This window comes from Triplophysa rosa, linkage group LG7, assembly GCF_024868665.1.
Source record: "Triplophysa rosa linkage group LG7, Trosa_1v2, whole genome shotgun sequence".
NCBI classification, from domain to species: domain Eukaryota; kingdom Metazoa; phylum Chordata; class Actinopteri; order Cypriniformes; family Nemacheilidae; genus Triplophysa; species Triplophysa rosa.
This window is the reverse complement of record NC_079896.1, coordinates 12,230,137-12,253,120: the sequence shown is the minus strand read 5'-3', so window position 1 is coordinate 12,253,120 and position 22,984 is coordinate 12,230,137. Positions and strand designations below refer to the sequence as shown.

The 22,984-nt window shown below is 38.1% G+C and overlaps 3 protein-coding genes across 8 annotated transcripts in view; 2 read left to right on the top strand and 1 right to left on the bottom strand.

The window, feature by feature from the left end:
* The first annotated feature begins 214 nt into the window (after window positions 1-214).
* On the top strand, window positions 215-6,205 carry nipa2 (NIPA magnesium transporter 2). Of its 3 annotated transcripts, none has more exons than XM_057337286.1 (6): window positions 215-324; window positions 1,614-1,841; window positions 3,365-3,421; window positions 3,517-3,607; window positions 3,943-4,103; window positions 5,210-6,205. In XM_057337286.1, the coding sequence occupies exons 2-6, from the start codon at window positions 1,703-1,705 to the stop codon at window positions 5,857-5,859; spliced, it is 1,098 nt and encodes a 365-aa protein (XP_057193269.1). In that variant the 5' UTR covers window positions 215-324; window positions 1,614-1,702; the 3' UTR covers window positions 5,860-6,205. The 3 variants fall into 3 exon arrangements, with proteins under 3 accessions (XP_057193269.1, XP_057193268.1, XP_057193267.1); XM_057337285.1 differs by lacking the exon at window positions 215-324 and adding an exon at window positions 810-932; XM_057337284.1 differs by lacking the exon at window positions 215-324 and adding an exon at window positions 999-1,532.
* Window positions 6,206-6,331: 126 nt separating this feature from the next.
* Window positions 6,332-22,984, bottom strand: part of cyfip1 (cytoplasmic FMR1 interacting protein 1) — a 37,953-nt gene continuing 21,300 nt past the window's right edge. For both annotated transcript variants that reach the window (XM_057337283.1, XM_057337282.1), the window contains exons 19-31: window positions 22,844-22,920; window positions 22,129-22,237; window positions 21,938-22,057; window positions 21,334-21,533; window positions 18,394-18,481; window positions 13,740-13,883; window positions 12,209-12,299; window positions 11,347-11,477; window positions 8,291-8,363; window positions 8,078-8,172; window positions 7,372-7,610; window positions 7,143-7,290; window positions 6,332-7,056 (exon numbers count right to left, since the gene is read on the bottom strand). In XM_057337283.1, the coding sequence (XP_057193266.1) occupies window positions 6,892-7,056; window positions 7,143-7,290; window positions 7,372-7,610; window positions 8,078-8,172; window positions 8,291-8,363; window positions 11,347-11,477; window positions 12,209-12,299; window positions 13,740-13,883; window positions 18,394-18,481; window positions 21,334-21,533; window positions 21,938-22,057; window positions 22,129-22,237; window positions 22,844-22,920 (1,680 nt within the window). In that variant the 3' untranslated portion in view covers window positions 6,332-6,891. The remainder of the gene's footprint in view (window positions 7,057-7,142; window positions 7,291-7,371; window positions 7,611-8,077; window positions 8,173-8,290; window positions 8,364-11,346; window positions 11,478-12,208; window positions 12,300-13,739; window positions 13,884-18,393; window positions 18,482-21,333; window positions 21,534-21,937; window positions 22,058-22,128; window positions 22,238-22,843; window positions 22,921-22,984) is intronic.
* LOC130556362 (fibronectin type III domain-containing protein 9) lies at window positions 12,210-18,272 on the top strand. Of its 3 annotated transcripts, XM_057337289.1 has the most exons (4): window positions 12,210-12,321; window positions 14,603-14,922; window positions 15,929-16,079; window positions 16,330-18,272. In XM_057337289.1, exon 4 carries the CDS (start codon window positions 16,421-16,423, stop codon window positions 17,069-17,071), a length of 651 nt encoding a protein of 216 aa, XP_057193272.1. In that variant the 5' UTR covers window positions 12,210-12,321; window positions 14,603-14,922; window positions 15,929-16,079; window positions 16,330-16,420; the 3' UTR covers window positions 17,072-18,272. The 3 variants fall into 3 exon arrangements, with proteins under 3 accessions (XP_057193272.1, XP_057193273.1, XP_057193274.1); XM_057337290.1 differs by lacking the exon at window positions 15,929-16,079; XM_057337291.1 differs by lacking the exon at window positions 15,929-16,079 and having other exon boundaries at window positions 12,227-12,321; window positions 14,759-14,922.

The following is a 22,984-nucleotide window of genomic DNA, read 5'->3' as shown; positions in this document are numbered from 1 at the left end:
TTGATTGTTTAATGCAAATAAAACTATACATTTATGCTAATTACTTTTATAAATAAAAACAAAATGGCTGATAAACTAACTAGCATAAACTACTATAAGTAATATAAAATAATGTATTCTGCCTGGAATAACTCCATGGTGACAGTTGGGAGAAGTCATCAATAATTTAATGTCATTCTACACGTGCTGTGATGACGACCAGTTGGGGGTGTTGTTTGTCACCTTTGTTCACATGAGTTTGCTTCCTAGTTTTATGCGCATCCTGATCCTGTCCCAGCACAGAACGGAAATCAATAAAGAAGTACGAGTTTTTTTATTTAAAGTGTGAGTATTATATTTTATTACATATGCCAGTTACGCTGTTTGTTAATTGTTTTCATAGTCACTTTAGTTTTAAATGTGGTATATCGTATGGTTTCTCCGAATGCATATCGTGATCATTTACTCGTTAATCGTTAAACTAATTGTTAACTAACTTCTTTTTGAATCTTACGTTGTTTTAAATACGAGGCAACCAGACTAAATGTCTGCTATAGCGTTGTCAATCCATCGGTGTTTCGTAATACTTTTGATTAGTAAACGTTTTTATATATCTTGGTTTGTTTTAATTTAGTGTTTATCAACTCCGTTTTATTTGTGTCAGCCAGGGAAAATACACATGTCCGATACATATATAACAAAAAACAAGTTTTCATACTCGTACATTTGGTGACAACCTTTAAACGCCTGATATGGGCGCAGGACGTGAGATGACAGATGACCAATCAAAGAACGTCTGCGACTCTGCGCATGCGCCCTCTTTCACCGTGTAGGTGGATCTTCCCATCAACGTCGCTTCTGAATTTCATGGTCGCGAGAAAATGTGAAAGTCAAATTTGTGAAATATATGTTGACCCGACACGATGTCGAGTTGATCGCTTAAATACAACTAGGTATGACTTCGCAACCTTCGTTAGCCGTGCGTGATCTTAAGATATATGTTTTGCTTTCATTTATGGAGCTAACGTTAGTTGGCTAGGCTATCCAGCTGGGTTTGGCTGTTTGAGTAGGGTTGTTGTCATTATGTTGTATGTCAGGTGAATCCCACCCAATGTCGCGATTGACATTAATGTAACGTTAGTTGCTGTACACATGGGTAACTTAAGGGGACACGGGTGTTGTTCGGTGGTAGCTCCTGCTCTCACTTGTAACGTTACCGGAAAGTTTGCTGGATCAGCTTGATGCTCATGTCTAATACCTTTCAATGCGACTTCACACTAGGGCGAATAACCGATTGATGTAATTGAGCTTATAACATTACATTCGTTACAGCACGAGCCTGCTGTCGTGTAGTAGGACCTGAAGACGGCGTGGTTTCTAAACTCATTTCCTGTTTTATTCTGCGTATGTCGTCATGTTAGTCATGCTGCATTACACTGTAGAGATAATGCAGCTGTCATTCCTCATTCTGTGTTTGAGCGGTGTGTGTGTTGTCATGAATACAAACTTAGATCGTATGAGCTGTAATGTCTGTAATGTTTCTCACAAAAACGGTATGGTCAAGTGTTTCTGAAACTATTTGCGTACTTTGAATGAATTACATGTACTCATTTCGTTTTTTTCTTATTTCTCAGGTATCGCAGTTGGCCAGGACTGCTCCTCTGGGGTGAATCTTTTATGCGTTTATGTCAATGTGACAGGTGGAAACTCTACCGACGACACTATGGGACAAGACAGAGGAAAGTACGATTTCTATATAGGCCTCGGCTTGGCCATAAGCTCCAGTATATTTATCGGGGGTAGTTTTATTCTAAAGAAGAAAGGACTTCTTCGACTGGCCAGAAAGGGCTCTATGCGAGCAGGTAGGTAACTTTTAATGTATGTTAGCTAGTAACCTTTTATAAACCAGTGGTTTCGTACAAAACACACACTTGTACCCCCATTGTCAGAGACGTCTAACTGGTATGGACAAGAAAGTGTTTAGGATGGTTTGTTTGGGCACACCTGTTTAGGTTTGTCATTGTTTAAACGTAAAGGTGCAGCACAGTAGAAATCACGGAGCAGCCACTCACATCTATTAATCATTAACTTTCCATACACACACACTACACATACTGAGATATTTTAATCTATTAAACATGACATTCATAGATTATATGATGAAAAGCCTGATCATACAAATCTTTTATGTTTTTTTTATAAATCCAATGACTTAACAAAATATTTTTGTAATAAACAATTAACTGAAAGTGTACACTAATGTTCAAATGTTTAGAGTCATTTACTCATTTAATGATATATTGTTCATGCTTTAGAATAATAATCCACTGACGCAATAACTCAAATGTGACTATGGGCATTAGTCTCTTATGTTGTGACTAAAAATAAATCAAAACCTTTTCATTTGAAGTTCAAATTTAAAAACATTTTTAGCAAAAGTTTTTGCTATGTAATGAAAGAAGCTAATATGTTTGCACAGATATATAGCTGCTGTCCTTCTAAAATCTTGTATCTCTATATTTCGTGATTTGAATAAATCACAAATCATCATTATTATTGGTCAGTCACCCTTTAAGTTTGTCACTTGCAAATATCTAACCAATAAAAAGTATTAAAAAGTGCTTGTCAACTTCGACAACACAGTATTTAATCAGTTGAAAAGGACAGTGTTTTTTCCATTTCCTGAAAAACAGCGAATTTGGACATCCAAGTTTTTGGAAGGACAGTTTATAAAGCACCTTCAGATTTATATAGGTTTGTAAGAGTTACATTTCTTTCAATTGAGGCAACATTTTTGAACGTTTGTTTTAAAAAGGTACATTTTTGTTAATCACAGATAGGAAACAGGTCTTTCAAATGTGAAATTTCTTAAGAATTATCTAACCTTCTGTGCTCACATACACATAAAAATAAAGGTGTTAGCGTGTTTTTACAGCGATGCCATAGATGAGCCATTTGTGCTTCCCCTAAAACCTTTAAGTCAAAGACGCTTGAAAGAATAATTTCTGTATCCCCCTTTCATAGTCTGAACCTTTTGCCACTAGATGTTTGAAAAATGTTTTATTAAATTAAAATGTTTTTCCACAGAAATATTTTATGGATGTTAAATGTTCTATACAGTACTGTGTACTGTATCACAAACTTAAAAACAACATATCTGACATTTGATTCTACTTGATAATGTTGTTATTTGTTTTGTTTGTAAGCAATACAAAGTTCAGAGTTTGGCCAACTTTGGTTACCTTTAACTGGGTTGTAGCCCCAACCCTTTCCCTAACTTATGTGAATCATCTTATTAGCCAATGCCATTAATCTCAAAATAAACAACACTCAGGTGTGATTTTTTTTCTTCACATGTCAAAATGTGAATTTTCTTGCTTTTCAGGCCAAGGTGGTCACGCATACTTAAAAGAATGGCTGTGGTGGGCAGGCCTGTTATCAAGTAAGTGACCTACATGACAACAGTTTACAAGCTGTTTTTGTGCGGCTGAGCTCGTCTGGTGACGGTAACTATTTGAAATTTGTATGGTTTGACAGTGGGGGCCGGTGAAGGTGCCAATTTTGCTGCCTACGCCTTTGCTCCCGCCACCCTTGTGACTCCTCTCGGCGCTCTCAGTGTACTCGTGAGGTTTGTGAACTGCTTATTGTCACAGACAGGGTTTAAATAGTATAGGAGGGAAAAGGATGGTGAAAGGTTTTAATGCTGCTTTGCTTAGGAAAGATAATACTGTCTTGCGCTGGGAACTATTGTGTCAAATCAGCTGTTTTACAGTGTCCCATCTTGAAAGAAAGCAATTAGTCCTGTATGCATCAGTTAATGCTTCCAGATAGTGTAATGTATGAATAAAACAGCACTTGGAATCATACTTGCCTACTGAGTATTGTTTCCTGAGCCTTAGCACAACTACTTGTTTCTAAATGGTGGCAGGACGCTAAGTTGTTGTGTGTTTTCTGCTCTTGCAGTGCGGTCTTGTCTTCATACTTTCTGACGGAGCGGTTGAACCTGCATGGAAAGCTTGGTTGTCTTCTCAGTATCCTGGGTTCCACTACCATGGTGATACATGCACCTCAAGAGGAAGAGATTGACAGCTTAAAAGACATGGCCAAAAAACTGGTTGATCCAGGTAAGCTATGACATCACGTCAAGGTAACGAAGGGCCGCTTTGAAATGTGACGCTTCTTATCAATCAGCAATCACCGCAAGTCTGCTTGCATGCACTTTGAAAGTCATTTGACTTGAAAATGTCATGCAGGTGCTTAAGTCTGACTTAAATCGTATTTGTTTTTTTATTTGCCTTAAAGGCTAGCTCTTATTCCACGGATAAAGTGAATAATCTCACGTTAAGCACTTTCTCCCGCATGAGTCCATTAGGCAATACTGTAAGGAAGAGTTTAAGGCTTTAGGTACCTGAACAACGACCAGGGAAAACCAAATTTTTTTTAACACCGATATCAAACATCAGCATGATGTCAGAAAAATGTTATGTTCTTAGTTTGCGCTGCCTTGTTTCCTTATGATGGACCTCTATGGGAGGACAAAACGCGTAACGTGATTCATCTAATCAGTGGAATAACGGCTCATTCTTGTGACAAAAAATATATATATATATATATACAGTATCTTTCTTTTAGTTTGGCAGAAATGTATACAGGTTTGAAACGACTTGAGGGTTAAATGATGACAGAATTTTCATTTTTGGGTGAACTATCCCTTTAATTTAAAAACAGTCAAACCAAAATGTATTCAGACACCTTCAACATTTCTCACATTATCACAGTTTATTCGCTATAGTTTAGAAAATGGTAATAAAATATGACAAGAACTCAAGAGTTAAACTGTGTCAGAACAAATTCATTTTAATGTCCGATAACTTTGATAGAAAGGAATTTTTGGTCCCAAATGTTTTATCAACTTTACTGGTAGTCCACTATATGAAGAATATTTTTTTCTTTATTTTGCTGAACTAGAGTGTCCTGCACCCACTATTAAAAAATCTCAAAACTTATATCTGGTGTCTGAATAGTTTTTGGGTTGACTGTAGATGTTCAATTAAACATTGAATGTTGTCATAAAAGGCAATAAGTCCAAAAGGCTGTTCTAGTAATTATTATCATAAGTGAAACAGACCTTTCACTTGCGGATATATATTTCTATTGACAAATTTGTGTTTTTTCATGCATCCATTTGTCAGTTTGATTCAAAAAGTATCACTTCTCCATCCATCTTCAGGCTTTGTGGTCTTCGCAACAGCTGTCATCATCGTAGCTCTCATTTTCATCTTCGTGTTGGGCCCGCGCTGCGGGCAGACCAACATCTTGGTTTACATCACTATCTGCTCTGTGATCGGCGCCCTGTCCGTTTCCTGCGTCAAGGGACTGGGCATCGCCATTAAGGAGGCCATTGCTGGGATGCCAGTGGCACGAAACCCTTTGGCCTGGCTGCTGCTGCTGAGCCTGATAGCTTGTGTTAGTACACAGATCAACTACCTGAACAAAGCACTGGACATATTTAACACATCTCTAGTGACGCCTATCTACTACGTGTTCTTCACCACCTCCGTGCTCATGTGCTCCGCCATCCTGTTCAAAGAATGGGAACACATGGCCACCGATGACATCATCGGCACGTTGAGTGGTTTCATCACAATTATCGTGGGCATCTTCCTACTGCACGCCTTTAAGGACTTTAGCATTAGCTTGGCCACCCTGCCTGTGTCCATTAGGAAAGAGGAGAGGAACGGACCCATTTCAAACGGCATGGCAGCTCATAATCACTCCAGTTATGAACTGCTACGGAATGAAGACACTGAGGACATTGGAGATCGAGAGATGTCATTTGACAGCGTCTCCAGAAGAAACGGTACTCTGACGTCCTCTTAGGGTTAAAAAGGAACCTGTCTGCAGCAGTTTTTTGGACATCTAGAATTTTTCTTTGAAGATTTAAGAAACCTAAGACAATCAACTTTTGAGGCAAAAAAGATGGACCAATTGATTGTACTAAGAGTTATTGTTTTATTTGCCTTACTTTCTTGGTTCAGATTAGACTACACGGTAAGGCTTCATCTCATTCCTCATGTAGCACTGTAAATATATACCTGTACGTTTTTAAGAGACTTTTGTTATGATATATTATGTACAGATATCTGTATTTACATGCACCAAGTTTCTTTCTACAAAAAGTTAGTTGTGTTGACTTTGTAATAAAGATATACAAGTGGAAGGAGAACGCCTTATCTAAGTTTGTCAACAGTGCAGCCATTCTTTTTATTTAAAGGAACAATTCACCTATAACGGGGGTTTGGGAGGTGATCTGTTTTGTTGTTTTCCTTTTGAGCAAAAATGAATCTTAAACCAAGATTTGATACCTTTATTTAATTAAAACTTGATTACATGACTCAAATACAAAAAGGCACTTGTTTATCGAGAGTAAGAACTTGGTTACGCTGAAAGTTTTTCAGGGTAATAAAAGAACAACCTAGCATGCAACACCACCACCACAGAAAATACACAACTAGTTTCTCACCACAGATTAATCAATTGATAATCCCACTTTGCCATTTCCCAACCTACAGCAGTCCCCAAATATAAAACATGAAAATGAGTTGCACTCTGCTAACATTAACAAAAAAATAATAGTCATATGTCTATAATAAGGCACATACGTGAACGACCTAAAATGCACAGTGAAACTCGGCCACTTTTGTTGATATCGGGCTTACAATATATTTTGCCTGAGATGTGCTAAACCAATATTGTTACAAATTTCCTCTGTGAACACTACAGGCTTGTGTAATAAAGGTGACTCTGCGAGTAGAATGTGACAGTGAATCTGGTCCCAGAGACTAAACTCTTCCCTAAATATGTTCCCCACTATCATGACACCCTTCTGCTTTAAACTGGTGCACAGTCGTCTCAGTTGCTGGCCAGTGACTGATGGATTGGAGGCTGGAAGCATCGGACGTGTTCTACAGGCATGTTCTCTCCGTCCCCAGACTTCAGGTATTTGTTCATAATGGCAAAGATCTCATCATTCACAATTTGAAACTTGCGAATCCGGTCAACCATTTTCTTGAGGGGCTATGAAAGGAAGATCACACTAAAATGTGATATTTTACAAATTATGGCTAACATAAACTGGTTAAGAAGACTGATTTTCAACTCACCACGCTCTTGATGATTTCATCTTTGCCGTCGTGTTTCTGCACCTTGAGGAGATGGTAACTGAAGTCCAGGATATCATAGCGTCTTTGCTGTCCGAGTAGCATGATAATCATGCAGCCGGCCCAATTCAGCCCGTCTCCAAAACATTGCCTGGAAGAGATAATTCGATGTTCTCAAACCTGCATGATTTGGTTAAAGCCAACACCAAAAAACAACAATCCAGTGACTCACTCGACAGTGAACTCGTGTGCTCCCACGGGGATGCAGTAGACAAACTGCATGGCGCTCCACAACCTATGAAACTCCACACATTCGTCTACATGCATCACGCCGTTGCTGGGCAACGGGCCGCGCCAGATAGGGTCGTCCAGATAACCGCGGACGCGAGTCAGGATGACTTCAAACATGGAGAGTCCGCAACACAGCCTCTCTTTGGTCAGCAGGTCACCCTCACGAGCGATGGCAATTTGCTGATGAGAAATTATTCGGTACAATGAATAAAAAGATTTGTCCTCCTCTCAAAGTTTAGATTATGTAACTATAGTCTGGATTTCACAGACGGGGGTCACAAATAATATTGTATAATATAATTTTTTACTTAATACTTCAAATGGCAATACAAAAGTGTCTCAGTATCATCAATGTGTAACTTTTTGTCTATAGAGTTGCTGTAGCTTTAAGAGTACAATTGAAGTGGAAAAATTACTTTGTGCACATTAAATTCGCTAATTGACGATTGCATTGAAAAAAAATTCTATTTTTTCAATTACCTCTGACAAAACTCGTCAATAAACAACTAATAAAAAGAAATTAGATCAAGGCAGATGCTAAGTGTGTAATTGGTGATGTAATGGCAATAAGCAAATGTGTGTCTTGGGGACGGTAATGCAATGAAAATCATCCAAAGCGGCTGTCAATGCAGTGATGCTTTACCCACCTGCGGGGTTCCCAGACGCTCAATCAGAGGCACCAAATGGAGCGCTGTGTATTTGGCCTCCAGCCGCTTCATCTTTGCATCCAGACGCTCACCTTCTGCATACGGTGTGGAGTATAAAAGGATTATTGGTCAAATGTGAGGAACTATTTATGTATAACATGCTAAACTTGTATAGTTTAGTATACTCTGTAAACATATGCAAACATCAAATACCTTTAACGTGAACTCTTGGCAAGATGTTTTGGAAGGGTGCTGCATGCAACAAGTCGCACACCTCCTCTTGAGACTGCATGAGAGAGGGAAAGCCTTTCATTACAGAAACTGAAGCATGTGAGAATCTCAGATTTTAGTCTTGTGGACAAAGTGACCCAGACATACCATTCCACTGTATCATGATCCCTATAGTCGTGACATGGAAATCCTCTGATTTTATTTGATTGGTTACAAGTGCATTTCCAGTAGATGGAGCCATGCAGTCACACAAGGACTGCTGAAGCTCTTACAGATGAAGTTGAGGCTTTTGACATTTAAATTAGAATGCAAAGATTTAAACCGATGGCGTCCACAGCACTAACCTTGCCATCAGGAAAAGCAGGTGCGTTAAAACCCCACACAACCCTCGAGTGTTACCACTCAGAATTTTTATTCTCAGAATTCATTATTCCATAATTGGGAGTAAAGCTTAAAGGTTTTAAATGTTTCATTAAAAACAGCTCATCCCATCCATAAAAAAGTCTTTAATGCCTAGTTATACATCAGTTATTCCTAATCATGCTGAAGTGATGTGCCATCTATAAAACCCTTCACTTGAGATATCACTGGATTTCTAAACTGAGCTTAGTTTTCATATTAGCTTCATTATTGGTTTAAGATGAGCACTAATTGTTAAGACTTAAACCATCAGAACCAACTCAAACACATTAGATGCTGTGAAAGACACAGTTTCCACGCCGCTTATCATTATAGGGCTTCAATTTGAGTCTTCTCTGATCAAAAGCTATCACATCACTTCAAAAGACTAAATTGTACAGATGACTTATGCTAATTTCCTTTTTAAAGCCTTTTGAATGTTTTGATCCCTACTAATGCACACAGTATAATAAAACTGGTCAAAATCTCTTTTTTGTTCCGCAGAAGAAAGTTTAACGAGACCAGAACAGCATGAGGGCGAGTACAAAACAGAATGTGTTATTTTTGGGTTAACTATTCCTTTAGTAACGATTTTCCAACGAGAGCTATTTAAGGCCACGTTTACAAGATGAAAAACGGAAAGGTTTTTCCTTTGCGTTTTTGAAAAGTTTCACGTACACATGACAGCGTTATTAAAACTGTCTGCATTTACACGGATCCAGGAAAACGGATTAAAACGCGGTAGTATGCACGTCAGGCCAGTGGATGGCTATGTTGTTGTGTAAAGAAGCAGGATGTGCCTTGGCACATACATATGCACAGTTATAAGGCAAAAGTGCTTTTTAATACCGTTGGTCGACGATGTGTGTTTAAAGTCTGGCGAATGAAAATAGTGCGTCTCCGCTGGTCTTATTGGTGCAGCAAATCCACATTTTGCTGGGGAAACGTTAATACATAGGCCCTGTCCCAAATGGCGCACTTGCGGTCTCGTGGACTTAAATTGCGCGTTCTCGCCAAGTCTACGAGTCCGTAGGGTGTCCCATTTGTCTTTTTAGCGCTCAGAAGTCTGCACGCGAGCGCCTCCTTTGTGCCCTCGATGCGGTCTTTGGTGAAGCCCGCATTGAGTGACACTCCACTGAAGTCCCCTACCCAGGAATCCTTGCGAGCGCCCAATCACACAACGGATGGGAATGTCGTGGATGTCAGACATATACGTAAACATGACGGATACATTTTTAAATATATGTTTTGATAAAATTCTAAATTAATGTATTAATTAGTTACTTATTCATATTATTGCTTATTTATTTTCTATTAAGCCAGCTATTCAAGAATAAAAACTTTTAATGCAGTGCATTTTCTTACTTAAGGTAATAAGCCATGTTTTGTTGTAGATTTATATTGTCTCTGGGCTCTGTAAAGCTGAACAACACAGCTTCTGTATTATAGAGAAATATTAAATAACAACATATATGCATATTAAGAACACATTATGCACATTAAGTATAGTGTAAACAAATTAATAAATGTACATTCATGACGTCATGACAAATGAATGCATTACAAACATAAGTATCTATTGCATAATGCTCGGGTGGCATATCAACATATGAAATACAAACATATGAAATACAGAACAATAAAAACCGGCAGCTCCAGTCCCAAATAACAACAGTAGGACAAGTGGTCGACTTCACGAGGCGCTGCGCAGACTGATCAGCGAATGACAACAAAGTACCGCGAGAGTAATTAGAAAGCACCGCTTGCTTTTTCCGGTGTGATGACCTCAAGTCTGTCTCAAAATGCATTCCCATGTACCCTTATGGACTCGTGCCTAGTGCCCTATAGGTCTGCACTTTCTGACGTCACCAAGTGTGGACTCAGAGGAGGTCCACAAGACCGGAGTGCGCCATTTGGGACAGGGCCATAGTCGAGCAGCAAGAGCTCACAGTACGGGAAGCCGCCATATTGTTTTGGCTATACTCGCGCGACCGAGTGCGTAATACACATGCACGTGACGTCATCGGAAAGTTCCGCCTTGCAGTTTATATGGAAACGAAAAAGGCGGCGTTTTCAAAAAGTTGCACCGAGACCCGTCTTCAAAAGTTTGCGTTTTCAGTCCCCCAAAACACCACTTCCGTCTAAACGAAAGGCCAAGACGCATACATTTTTTTGCGTTTTCAGTTGAAAACGGTCTCGTGTAAACGGCCCCTAAAGCTGATCTGCATCTTAAAAGGTTAAACTGGCACTGAAGTGCTGACACATGTAACTGCAGGTACGTTCCCATGACAACAGTGTCTGCCGTTTGTAACTCCTGTCAGTCAGATGTCCTACACGCATCGTGCTGTGTACTTGTCTTATGTATAAACTGCCTTCCTCTCATGAGCCCTTTAAATAATTCATACCAAGTCCAATCTGGTAGAGGTTGCTACAGCACTTCAGGTGTTAGAGATGCTTTGTGTCACTCATCACAGCATGAAGACAATATTAGAGATCAAATCACAATGATGATCATTTATGTTGATTGCCCGCAAATGCCTTTCTTAATATACCAAAGAAGCTCTGGGTGTTCATTCTGAGTTAAGGGTGATGGTATGGAGAGTAAGTGTTGGGGTTTTTGTGTAATGTTGTTTCCATACCAAGCTCTGTTCACTCAGTAGACAGAAGAGCATAGCGTTTCCGACCTCCCTCAGGTTCTGGAAGCACACGGTTTTCAGCTCAGCGTACTCCACAATGTCCTTCAACTGATGGTGGAAGAACTCCAGAATACCTGAATTCAGGAGACAAGTGCGATGGTTTCAGTATCATGACCGCTTGATTTTGGTTGTTTTGAGTTTTTAAATGTTTTAATAGATACAAATTATTCTATAGGCCTAATTTGTCCCCATGTACAGTGAATATGTTCATATAGAGCTTCCCAAACTTGTTCATCCTGGGACACACCTAGACAGGTATAATCTTTCTCGAGACTCACCAAAATGTTTTTAAATGGGAAAAATATTTGTTCTCTTTCAGTAAAAAGTAGGTGTTGTGTTTCTTATCATTGTACAAATTAAAATGTCAATCCCAAAACACCTTATAGTGAGACATCAAAACCGATCCTACTCATTCATTGGACTACTTCTGCATTATTTTAATACAGCTTTCATTTCATTTTCTCCAGGCTGTCTGAAGCCCACATAATCAGACACAGTCATGATTTCACTGACCTCAGCATGGTCACCCAGCCAAAAATAACAAAAAGAGAAAGAGAGAGGCAATTACTAATCTCTTCTCTACAGGGGTCTGATTAGGTCTTATGAAACACCCCCTGCTGTGTAAGCTCTGCTTACAAAACCCAGCGTGTGACCGACACACTGTGCCCTGCAGGACTTAAATAAGCTTAATAATTCAGTGGTTATCTTCTACTTTGTGAGAGAGGAAGCTGATATTTACACGGGATCAAAGCTGCGCTGGGGTCAGAAGGCTTATTAAGAGTTTCCTAAGAAGTGTGATTTTCACCTGGTGAGCCATACTCGTGGCGAGGCAGACGGCAGATCTTGGGCATGACTTCCATCAGGGTCCTCACGTACTGCAGGATGGTGCCTTGAAGCTGCATCGGAGAGAACCGAAGAGTAAATAATTTATCAAAACGCTTGCTAATATGTGAAAATATTTTTTAATTTTTTAAATTAGGCATGTAAATATTTGTACTGATGAAAAAAAACACCATTTATATTTTATAAATAAAAAAGTTAAATTGTTATTTTGATACAATTCATAGTAATAAAGTTATTATATGTCAAATTAGGTGCTACGTATGAGAAAGCTCACTGCAGAGCAGTGCAGTGTTGGCTTGCTCACCGGGAGACTGCATTTATTTATTTATTCATTTATTTATTAGATATTATTTATTATAATGATCTTGCTTGGTCTATAAACACCATGCACTGTGCTGTGTTTTACCTTTCTGTGTTTTTCTTATTTGCTCCTGTAAAGCTGCTTTGGAACAATGCACATTGTGAAAAGCGCTATATAAATAAAATTGAATTGAATTGAATTGAAAATTATGTAATTGAATATAATAGAGATGCTCTGATATTAAATTTCTCCACCAATATCAATAGCCAAATATTCCAGAGTGATATCTGCAGATGCAGATACTGATGGTAGGGTGGTTATATTAACTTGCAGTAACTAAATTCTACATATAAAGTTTATATTTATTAACTTTCTAAATGGTATTAATTCATATAATGACTATTAATATTGGACATCATTCGTAGCACTTTCTATATACAGAGCACAAGTTCATTGCATTTTCCTGTCCTCTTCTAATTAACAGGATATATCGGCCCTGATCATCAGCTGTATTTATTGGCCGATAACCAATAGTGTAAAAAACTTTTTTTAATCAGGCGATACAGATTATTGGCTGATATATCGGCGCATCTCTAAAGAAATGCTTTTATTGACTGATATATCGGTGCATCTCTAAAGAAATGCTTTTATTGACTGATATATCGGTGCATCTCTAAAGAAATGCTTTTATTGACTGATATATCGGTGCATCTCTAAAAAAATGCTTTTATTGACTGATATATCGGTGCATCTCTAAAAAAATGCTTTTATTGACTGATATATCGTTGCATCTCTGAAAAATTGCTTTTATTGACCGATATATCGTTGCATCTCTGAAAAATTGCTTTTATTGACCGATATATCGGTGAATCTCTGAAAAATGCTTTTATTGACCGATATATCGGTGAATCTCTGAAAAATGCTTTTAGTGGTTGATACTGTTTATTGGCCAATATATCGGTGCATCTCTGAAAAACCATCTTTATTGGATTTTATTATTTCAATCATATTAATCCACAAGAAACATGATCACTGAAATTGTGATCATACACATAATAATTGTTACAAGATGTATTTCTGCCCACAGTATGAGTTATTGATAGGTACACGACGGTTTATATCTATTATGTAGGGTCTTGCAAAAAGCCACAGATCTTTATAAAAGTGTTCATTTCAATGCTTGTCCACGTACCAGACTCTTGACGACCTTTAAGAGCTCTTCCATCACCACTGCAATGCCCTGATATCCCAGCAGTCTGCAGATGGCCTTGATATGTGGAGGTCCCAGGAAGTTCCGGTAGAGGCTGTATATGCTACTGTATGCCAGATTCAGGGCCTGCGTTCAATATTGAAAGAAAAAGTGAGTTAGGTCATGATCATAATTAGTCCCCTGACCACAGTACACACACAGCAATGAGTGCCTGTACATCTTCAACCTCTTTTTTTTTATACCCTTTTGGGTGCCGATTCAATTTTGCATAATACACGGGCAAATGTATTAAACAGAACTAAAAGCACCAGACCTGAATTGAAAGTTTGATCAAATTAGCACAATATTCTAAAAAAAGCACGTAAGCTAAGGCAGATGTGTAATCTTTGACAATGACGGGCCAATTTAATTCTGTGGAAATCCAGGGGTGTAGATCCAACCTGGGGCAATTCACAAGTTCCATTACCTTTGATTAGGGTAATGCTCAAAGGAATAAAAAAAGAAACCAAACATAAAAATGTTTCGCCGTTTCTCTATTTAGTACGCAGCTGTTCGATTCATAGATTCATCATAAATTCATAAGCACACACAGGCTGTAGGTGGTGTTGAAGTGACTCAGGGGAGACAGGTCACCAGTCCGAGTAATTCAGAACAGACCGTGTGATAAAAACAGCCGCACGCTCCCTCAATCACGGACAGAAAGGATGAGTAAGAGGTGGGCGAACAAGACAGTTCGTGTTCTCTCTTAGCTGTAATGCTGCTTAAAATTCAGTCTACGCAAAGTGCTGTTGTGTCGTCTGCCCCCTCCCGACAAATCTCTCTCTCTCTCTCTCTCTCTCTCTAAGCTTTTTCAGTGCAGTGTTGTGGCATCTGCCCCCTCCCGACAAATCTCTCTCTCTCTCTCTCTCTCTCTCTCTCTCTCTCTAAGCTTTTTCAGTGCAGTGTTGTGGCGTCTGCCCCCTCCCGACAAATCTCTCTCTCTCTCTCTCTCTCTCTCTAAGCTTTTTCAGTGCAGTGTTGTGGATGTGAGCTCTAGCAGAAGTCCTGAAACATGCCAGTCAGAAGAAGCCACAGGTTAAAGTCTCCAAACACTTCAAGTAGGTTTCTGTCTGCAAAGCAACAGCGAGACGTTCTATCAATGAAGTGATTCTTCTCATCTGTCAAGGTAAGATCTTTCTCTCACTATCACTGACCCACACACCTGTTTCACCCTTGATTTTCTTACAAATACATGCAAGGATAACCTGTATAAAGTGGTGAAATGTTGGAATTCAGAAAGTTAAAATATGGCAAAGAAAAATCATTTTCAACAGTCTGGATTGGAAAAACATTGAAAAGAGGGATGTGTGTGTGTGTGTGTGGGTGGAAGAGATGATCTGTAGAGATGCTGTTTTCCTAATACATGAGAGACTAGTGTATGTGTAACTGAGCTTAAACTCACATACCATTTTGCACATTATATTCAACTTAATTTTCAAATGTAATATGCAATTCAAAAGAAAATCACCCAAAATAATGACTGTTCTCAAAACAATTGACATTTAAAAATGTCACATGGACATGAAAAACAGCATTTGCTGAAGATGTCTTAATCAAATGGCATTAATCCAAACTGTGTTTGTTCATGCTTAAGCCATCAGATTCTTAAAGCAGTATACATGAAATAAATTTAAATTAAAGGACAACATTTATCATTTAATGTTGCTTCAAACCTCTTTCTTTCTTCTGCAGAAGAGTGTTTGTAACCAAACAATGGCGGTACACATTGACTTCTATGGACATAAAGCCAATGCAAGCCAATGGGTTCTGCAATTGTTTTGTTACCAACATTCTCCAAAATATCTTCTTTTGTGTTCTGCAGAAGAAAGAAAGTCATGCAGGTTTGAAATGACAAGAGGGTGAGTAAAAATGACAGAATTTTTCATTTTCGGGTGAACTATTCCTTTAAAGAATGATTGTGCTCTGGTGTCATTCAATAATCATGACCTCATAGAATCCCTTTCCTTTTGGCAAGCTGATGTATGGATGTAACGTCAATAGAAAATATCTCCAACTCATTCAAATAATCCTGCTTTAGATACCTTGATACCTAGTCTAGAAAACAATACAAATAAACAAATCTGTTCCCTACACTCATTTGTTCTCAATAACCTGCTACTTTTCTCTTCTAGATAAAGCTGCCATGACAGAGGGAGCCAGTCGTACTTAATAACGTAAAAGAAAACAGAAAATTATGGAAATATTATAACAAAAGCTCAACCAACTATTGCAAGACAAATTAGACAGAAAAGCAATGCAAGTCAGTACAGACTAATGCAAAAGGCAAGACATGTTCAGTTTTTCTAAGAATGATGAAATTCTGTTATATTCCAGCCCTGAGCCAACAATAAAACAGACTGTACCTTACAGACACAAAACAATTCAGTTCAAAACCAATTTTACCTTTAAACACCAATTGAAGACTATTCTTCTTTGATGCCCAAAGCAAGCCCATTATTCATGTATTGCTGTGTGCTACATTCAAGGTTACTGATTTGGAACTAAACCAAATTAATTTCCTCTATTCTTCCAGATCTTTCAATACTGCTGCATGTCATCTCCAAGCGGCCTTTACCCTCAAACAGTCTGTGCATGAGGGAACGAGTCCTCTAAACAACCCCAACATGACTATCACCGTTCAGAACATCACGGCCACCTCTGCCGTCGTCAACTGGCCCTCTTCTCCAGGCTGTGTAGACACGTTCTACAGCGTCATGTATCATCCCAACTGGAACAGCCTTCTGATGGGTTACACGCGCAAGAGCTTCCTTCGCGAGGACAGGATTCCCGTCAGCCAGACGTCTACCAGCCTGGGCAACCTGAATCCGCAGACCACTTACATCCTCTGTGTCACCTGCCAGTCCGCCAATCCCACAAAAGAGCAATGCCAGGTCTTTAGTACCCTGGACGAGGACACCGAGCTCGGGCAAGGCGGCAGGGAGTTGGCGATGGGAGTTTGGCTGGCCAGCAGCATCCTCCTCCTGATCATTGCCGTGGCTCTGCTTTGGGGATGTCTCCACACCATATGTCCCGCAAAGAGAGACTCTGAAAGAGGCAACCAGCCGGGTTCAAACCCTTCTCAGCTTGCGCTGACCCCCTTGGGTGGAATCATGGGAAGCGATGGATGCAAAAGTCTGTATGCGGCAAGCTGTAGCGAGGAGGACTCTCAAAACGCGATGGTGATTGAGAATCCTTATCGAATAGAGCAGGGTAAAGGACCGTGCTGTGAACTTGGAAAACCTTATTCTACACAGAGCTTTGGTCCTGAGTCATAATAAATAGGGTCTCTAACGGTCATTAATGTACTGACCCCAAGAGTTCAAACTATTATAATCCACGTAATGAGGGCGATCACTGAGATGGAAACCGTTTTGAGAAAATTTGATTTTGAGAGTCTAAATAATTGTGGCGTGGATGATGAAGGCTGTTGAGGTCAAATTAGCATTTAAATGTCAAATGGACAAAAATGTAAAACTTACTGAAGAAAATTAAAGGAGGTTTCTCTTAAACTATTATTTATTACTAATAATAACAACTAATTAAAGATTTATATTTGCACCTAAAGAATTTAATTGTATCTTTAAAATGATTGCCCACCATCATGTTGAGATCAAATGAATGGCCACATCTTTGGATTTCAACTTAAAGACGACTACGGTTGTCACGATTATAAAATTAGGCTGATGATTAATTGTCTAATAATTAAATGCGATTATGGTGATTAATGGTCAAGTTTTAAAAAACACAATCTGTGCGATTTCTAGGACAAGACATTTTGGGTTACTTTCAACTCAACTTGTTATGACCCTTTTATTTATTTAACACAAAATCAACAAAAAATGAACAAAGTGTTTAGTAGGCTAACACAAACATGTGTCCATAACACATTCATTTTGAGAGTGTAAAAAACCGTCATAAATGTTTATGCGCTTCATTCATTATATAATTGCAAACTGTGAATATTTTAATTCTTTGTAAATTGTCACTTGCAGTATAAGATTAATACACTTGTATTATAAATATAAAACCATATTAATTTAGTCAGAAATTCTGTAAATACTAGAAACACTCATTATAAAGTAACTGTAACGTAAAAGGCTGTTTCGAGCATACGTCCTGAGCACCGTCCATGACTCCAACTGAGATTTAAAAATGTTCAAAATGATGTTCAAAACAGAATTTGCGTCTAGATGTCTGGAATCACTTTACTCGAACTGATCAACACAAAAATACGAAACGAATACAGCTCAAATGATGGAGAAATGTCTTCTAAAGACAAAAAATCCAGCAAATTAAAAGCATGAAATTAAGTGGTGCATCTTAAACTTTATATTTCATGTACATACTGTATGTTACAACAAATTGTTTCTTGAAAAGAATAGTTCACCTGAAAATGATTTACATTATTTACACGCCCTCTTGTCATTTCAAACCTGTATGACTTTCTTTCTTCTGCAGAGCACAAAAGAAGATCCTGAAAGCCTAGCTATGTCTCTTGCGAATAAAAAACATCTGTGCTCAGAAAGTCTGATCTGTTAAAGGCATGTTGTGAATGCATGTTGATCCAGGACTGTAGTGTAAATTCTTTCATACCCACCTTTGAACCGTACAGGTACTGTGGCTGGGCGTTGGGCGGCTTGTCCCTCTGGAACTCTTGTGAAAACTGCAGTATAGTGCGAACAAACCTAAAATGAGAGAGAAAGGTGTGTCTACTGTCATTTCCGTTCGATCAAACAGGGCTCAGCATGTCCACTCGGAACTGATTCACAGGTAACAATACGAGGACAAAACTGTCAGCTGACAGCTTTCACACAGACAGCAAAGTGCTTCTAGGGTAAACCTGACAAAAGTTACAAATATCGACTCTGACATGACCGGCTGTTGACAGTTCTTTGTAACGTGCTGGTGTAAGTGCCTTGGGTGCAAGGGTAATGATGGGGGCGGGTATTGATGGGCATCAGTGAGCTGTGTGTGGCTCTCTAGAGAATCACCGTTGAAACAACACCGAGTCATTCACGCAAACCTCTTCACAGCAATAAGCAACGACCTGATTTGCATGCTGTGACAATGCCAATAATGTGAATGTGAGCTTCTAGAAACGAGAGAAAAGAATTGATTGTGGCCTCCAGGGGTCCTCCTACCTGCTCTGAGCTGTATGAGAGCGTAACTGATGTCTGATGGCAAATCTCTTTAATATTCTATTGTAATGCATCTGTCAGTCATCAACAGGTCTAACTGCTCTGAATAGCATGAGACTGTCTGTCATTCTGCATTCCCTGCATTCTCAATGAAATGTCAGAAAACTCTTTCTACAGAATCGTTTTCTTCAATACAACTGTTTGTGCATGCAAAAAAACCATTGTATTGAAATATTGTGAAGTCATTTAAAAGCGTGTCTTTATAGAATCACAGTTGTAGGAAATAATGTTTTATGTTGAAAAATGTACAGAAAACAATATGCTGCTTAAGAACAGCTCTGAAACGGCATTCATTTACTCAGCAAGTGACATCAGACCTCTTTTAAGCTTTAAACAGACTGCAAATATTGAACACAGCCGTAAACGTTTTCGGTCCTAGTTCAATCTTGCTTTTTCATTCCTAGTCAGTTCAATCCTTGAAATATTTCCCACCTCACTATGGTACTTCACTGCACTCTCTTTCTATTTCACAAGTTTTCAGCATCCGCTGATGGTAGTGTGATGTTTCCAAAATGTACAGAAAGATATGGTTGAGACTGTATCTTGCGCTCAAAAATATAATTGTGTTTCTGCGTTTTGCTGGTAAATGAACTCAAAAGAACAAAACAAGTGATAAATCCAGTGGCAGAGGGGGATAAACACTCTTCAATGAAACACAGAATATGTGTTCACTTCAAAAAAATGTTTGTTCTTGTGCTTCAAACAAAAAGTCTTTGTTTCATCCGTATTGATTAAATAAGTATGAAAAAGTGTAAAAGCTGTCTGTAACATCAGTCATTTTCTGGTTGAAATAAACTGTATATTAAATACAATGAATTATTCAAATTACATATAGACTGATTTTTAACTAATGAATAAATTAAATAATTAACACATTTAAAAAAAAGTGATTAAAGCAATGATCTATCTTCATGTATCTCATGTTTGGCTTTTTGATAAGTGATGAAAGGGATGTTCTGTGCATTTTGTCTTTTAATCTCAAACACGTCTAGTTAACTGATAGATAATGAACTGATATTGCATCAGGTCCACACTTCTATAACAAAACCCAATCACTAAGAATTTCACTAAAATATCTGTTTGACTCTTTAGTCTATGATGGACTCTTTGAAATAAAAAAATATATATATATCAGCATCATTTTCTGAATGAAAGTAAACATTCTAATATTGTTGGCTTTGCAACTGATGTCTTTATTAAAAAAAAATTTTTTTTCTACTAATCAAACCCATTATAATAAGTGTGCCCTTCCTACCTGTCTACCAGGTAGGAAATATACATGACAATAAATAAAGTTCTCAAACACTTTACAGTCTTTACTGCTAAATACATAAATAAATTATTTATATATTTATTTATTCATTTATTTATTAGATATTATTTATTATAATGATCTTGCTTGGTCTATAAACACCAAGCACTGTGCTGTGTTTTACCTTTCTGTGTTTTTCTAATTTGCTCCTGTAAAGCTGCTTTGGAACAATGCACATTGTGAAAAGCGCTATATAAATAAAATTGAATTGAATTGAAAATACATGAAATACAGAAGAATCTTCATTAAAGCTACAGAATCACATTGATTTCTTCTTTTTTTTGTTCTTTGATAAACATTAGTGACCGGAGTCACAGCAGCACGTTTAAGAACGCGGCCCCTTTAAGAGCTGCCGATCTAGGCAGGTCTAAATTCGCTTACTATTTTCACTACTCTTTGCATTCATTTAAGACTTTATTTAACTCGTTGAAGACTGCTTGCGAAAATACTAGACAAAATGAGCTTTCTGGCATAATCTTGTGTGTTTTTGTTCATTCAAGCAAGAAAGAGAAGTTAATACTGGTGTACTGTCTGACAGATTCTAATGCAGCCTTTAGCCCATGTGTTTATCAGACGGGACCGCTGTCGCGTTATGTTGAGCCGTGTTCCACAGCCAGAAGCTGTCAATCTATACTGGACTTGTCAATTCAACCATTTCAAATTGCACCTAGATAGTTTAAAGGCTTTTATATGAATAAGAGCGTGATTATATAATGTAACGCTAGACAATGATGACAGAAAAAATATTTTATGTTAAATATTTTTAACGCGTTAATCTGAAAAAATTAATCGCATGCGTTAACGTTGACAGCCCTAAAATATATACATACTTTCAAATATATATATATATATATATATATATATGTATATTAGAGTTCATTAAGCTAAAACCTTTACAAAACATGCGAATGCATGAAATGCTTATTTTTATCCGTTAATGTACATTAAACTGTGACGGGACAAAATCAAACACAAAAAATGACACACTGCACCTTTAAGAAATGTGGAAATTTGTGCACTGCAGTACCTGTTTGTGGAGCCATTATAACAGTAGTTGGGCAAGAAGTCATAGTTGAGTTCCCAGAACACATGCAGGGTGATTCTGCCATAGGGTGCGGAAACGTTGTGGTTTGCCTCCCGGAACATGGCATCGATGCTGTCCAGTGTCAAAAACTTACTGAGAAGTTTATGAGTCAATCGGTTTATGTCCAGCAAACCCTCCAACTCCTTACGACAGACAGGGAAAAGAGAAATTATTTGAACGCAGAACTTTTTCCACAAAAAAAGAAAAAACACGTTCTCACTTTGTAAAACCACAATGACATTTACCCATAATGCATTTGTATTTCCAGAACACAAAAACACCCCACAATAGTTTGCATGAAAACTGATATCGAGCCGTGAAGCAATTTCACAGTATTTTGAAATGTAGATGTCACAGTTAGACGTCTACTCAATGAAATGTCAACATAAATACAAATGCACACAGGCACAGCCAGACAGGACTGAATTATTTCTGCTGTTCTCTATTTCTATTCTTGTATGAGAAATGGCTCGTCCTTTATTTCCCCAAATTGAAGTCGTATGTAACAGCAACTTTCATAAAAGCAAGATTTTGACTAATACCGCACCATTATGGAAGTGAGGTCCTCGCTCTCAAAGCGGTTGATGGCTAGCTCTAGGGATCTGTAAAGCATGCAGGACACTCGCTGGGTGATCAGGCGGTTCAAGTCGATCGAACGACCCAGGAGCTGCAAGGCAGAAGAAAATATGAGAGGACTGGAGTCCAGAATGTTTATGAACAGAATGAAGACTAACCTACCTGAACGTGTCTCTGTTTGAGCAGCGTCTCGTAGCGGTTGGAAGTAGGCCAAGAGATGTTGGCTCCCTGATTCTTACATTCAGCTCGAAGTCTCTTATCTAGAAGAAGACTACAGAGAAATGGCGTTACGAATAATTCAACACAAACAGATACAGCTGTGGAAAAAATTAAAAGACCATTTCAAATTTTTATTTAATCAGCATTTCTAGATGTATTGTGGCCATTCCAGTCCAGTGTTTGTTGAATTTCAACAAAATCAAACCTCAGGAGTGACAAAGTCATCCAACAGCAATGTGAAAGACTGACAGCATGACAAGACACATGAATCAAGGTATCACATTAAAAAAATAATTTGAACTTTTCCTAAATACATGACGAATATTACTGTTGTATTGCTTAAAAGTGAATATGAACTTGTTTTCTTTGCAGTATTTGAGATCTGAAAAACACATATTTTCTGTTATTTTGACCTGTTTCTCCAGTTTTCATCATCTTCAAATAAATGCAAATAAAAACTATATTGTTTGAGATTTGAATTTTGTTTTTTACTATTTTACCAAACCACATACCTATAAATAGTAAATTCACATGTTTGTCAAAGCTGTGAATAGTCCCATAGAAATACATTCAGTTCAAATTCTAAATCTCAACAAACGCTCATACGGACTTACAAGTACACCAACCGAGGAGGACAAAAGAGCAAAACTGTTTCTACCTTCCGGCAAGAATCTTGTAGTAGGCGAAAATCTGATCTGCAAGTTTGTAGACAAACTGGTCAAAGCAGAGATTCACCTGGAACAGAAATAAAGGTCAGAAAGCCATCAAGTAAAATACAGACAAACATACAAAGAGGAAG

Coding starts and splice junctions, on each gene's coding strand:
- LOC130556362 (XM_057337290.1), top strand. CDS start 16,421: ATGACTATCACCGTTCAGAACATCACGGCCACCTCTGCCGTCGTCAAC.
- nipa2 (XM_057337284.1), top strand. CDS start 1,394: ATGTTAGTCATGCTGCATTACACTGTAGAGATAATGCAGCTGTCATTC. Junction 1,533..1,613: donor TAATGTTTCTCACAAAAACG/GTATGGTCAAGT, acceptor CTTATTTCTCAG/GTATCGCAGTTGGCCAGGAC. Junction 3,608..3,942: donor GCTCTCAGTGTACTCGTGAG/GTTTGTGAACTG, acceptor CTGCTCTTGCAG/TGCGGTCTTGTCTTCATACT.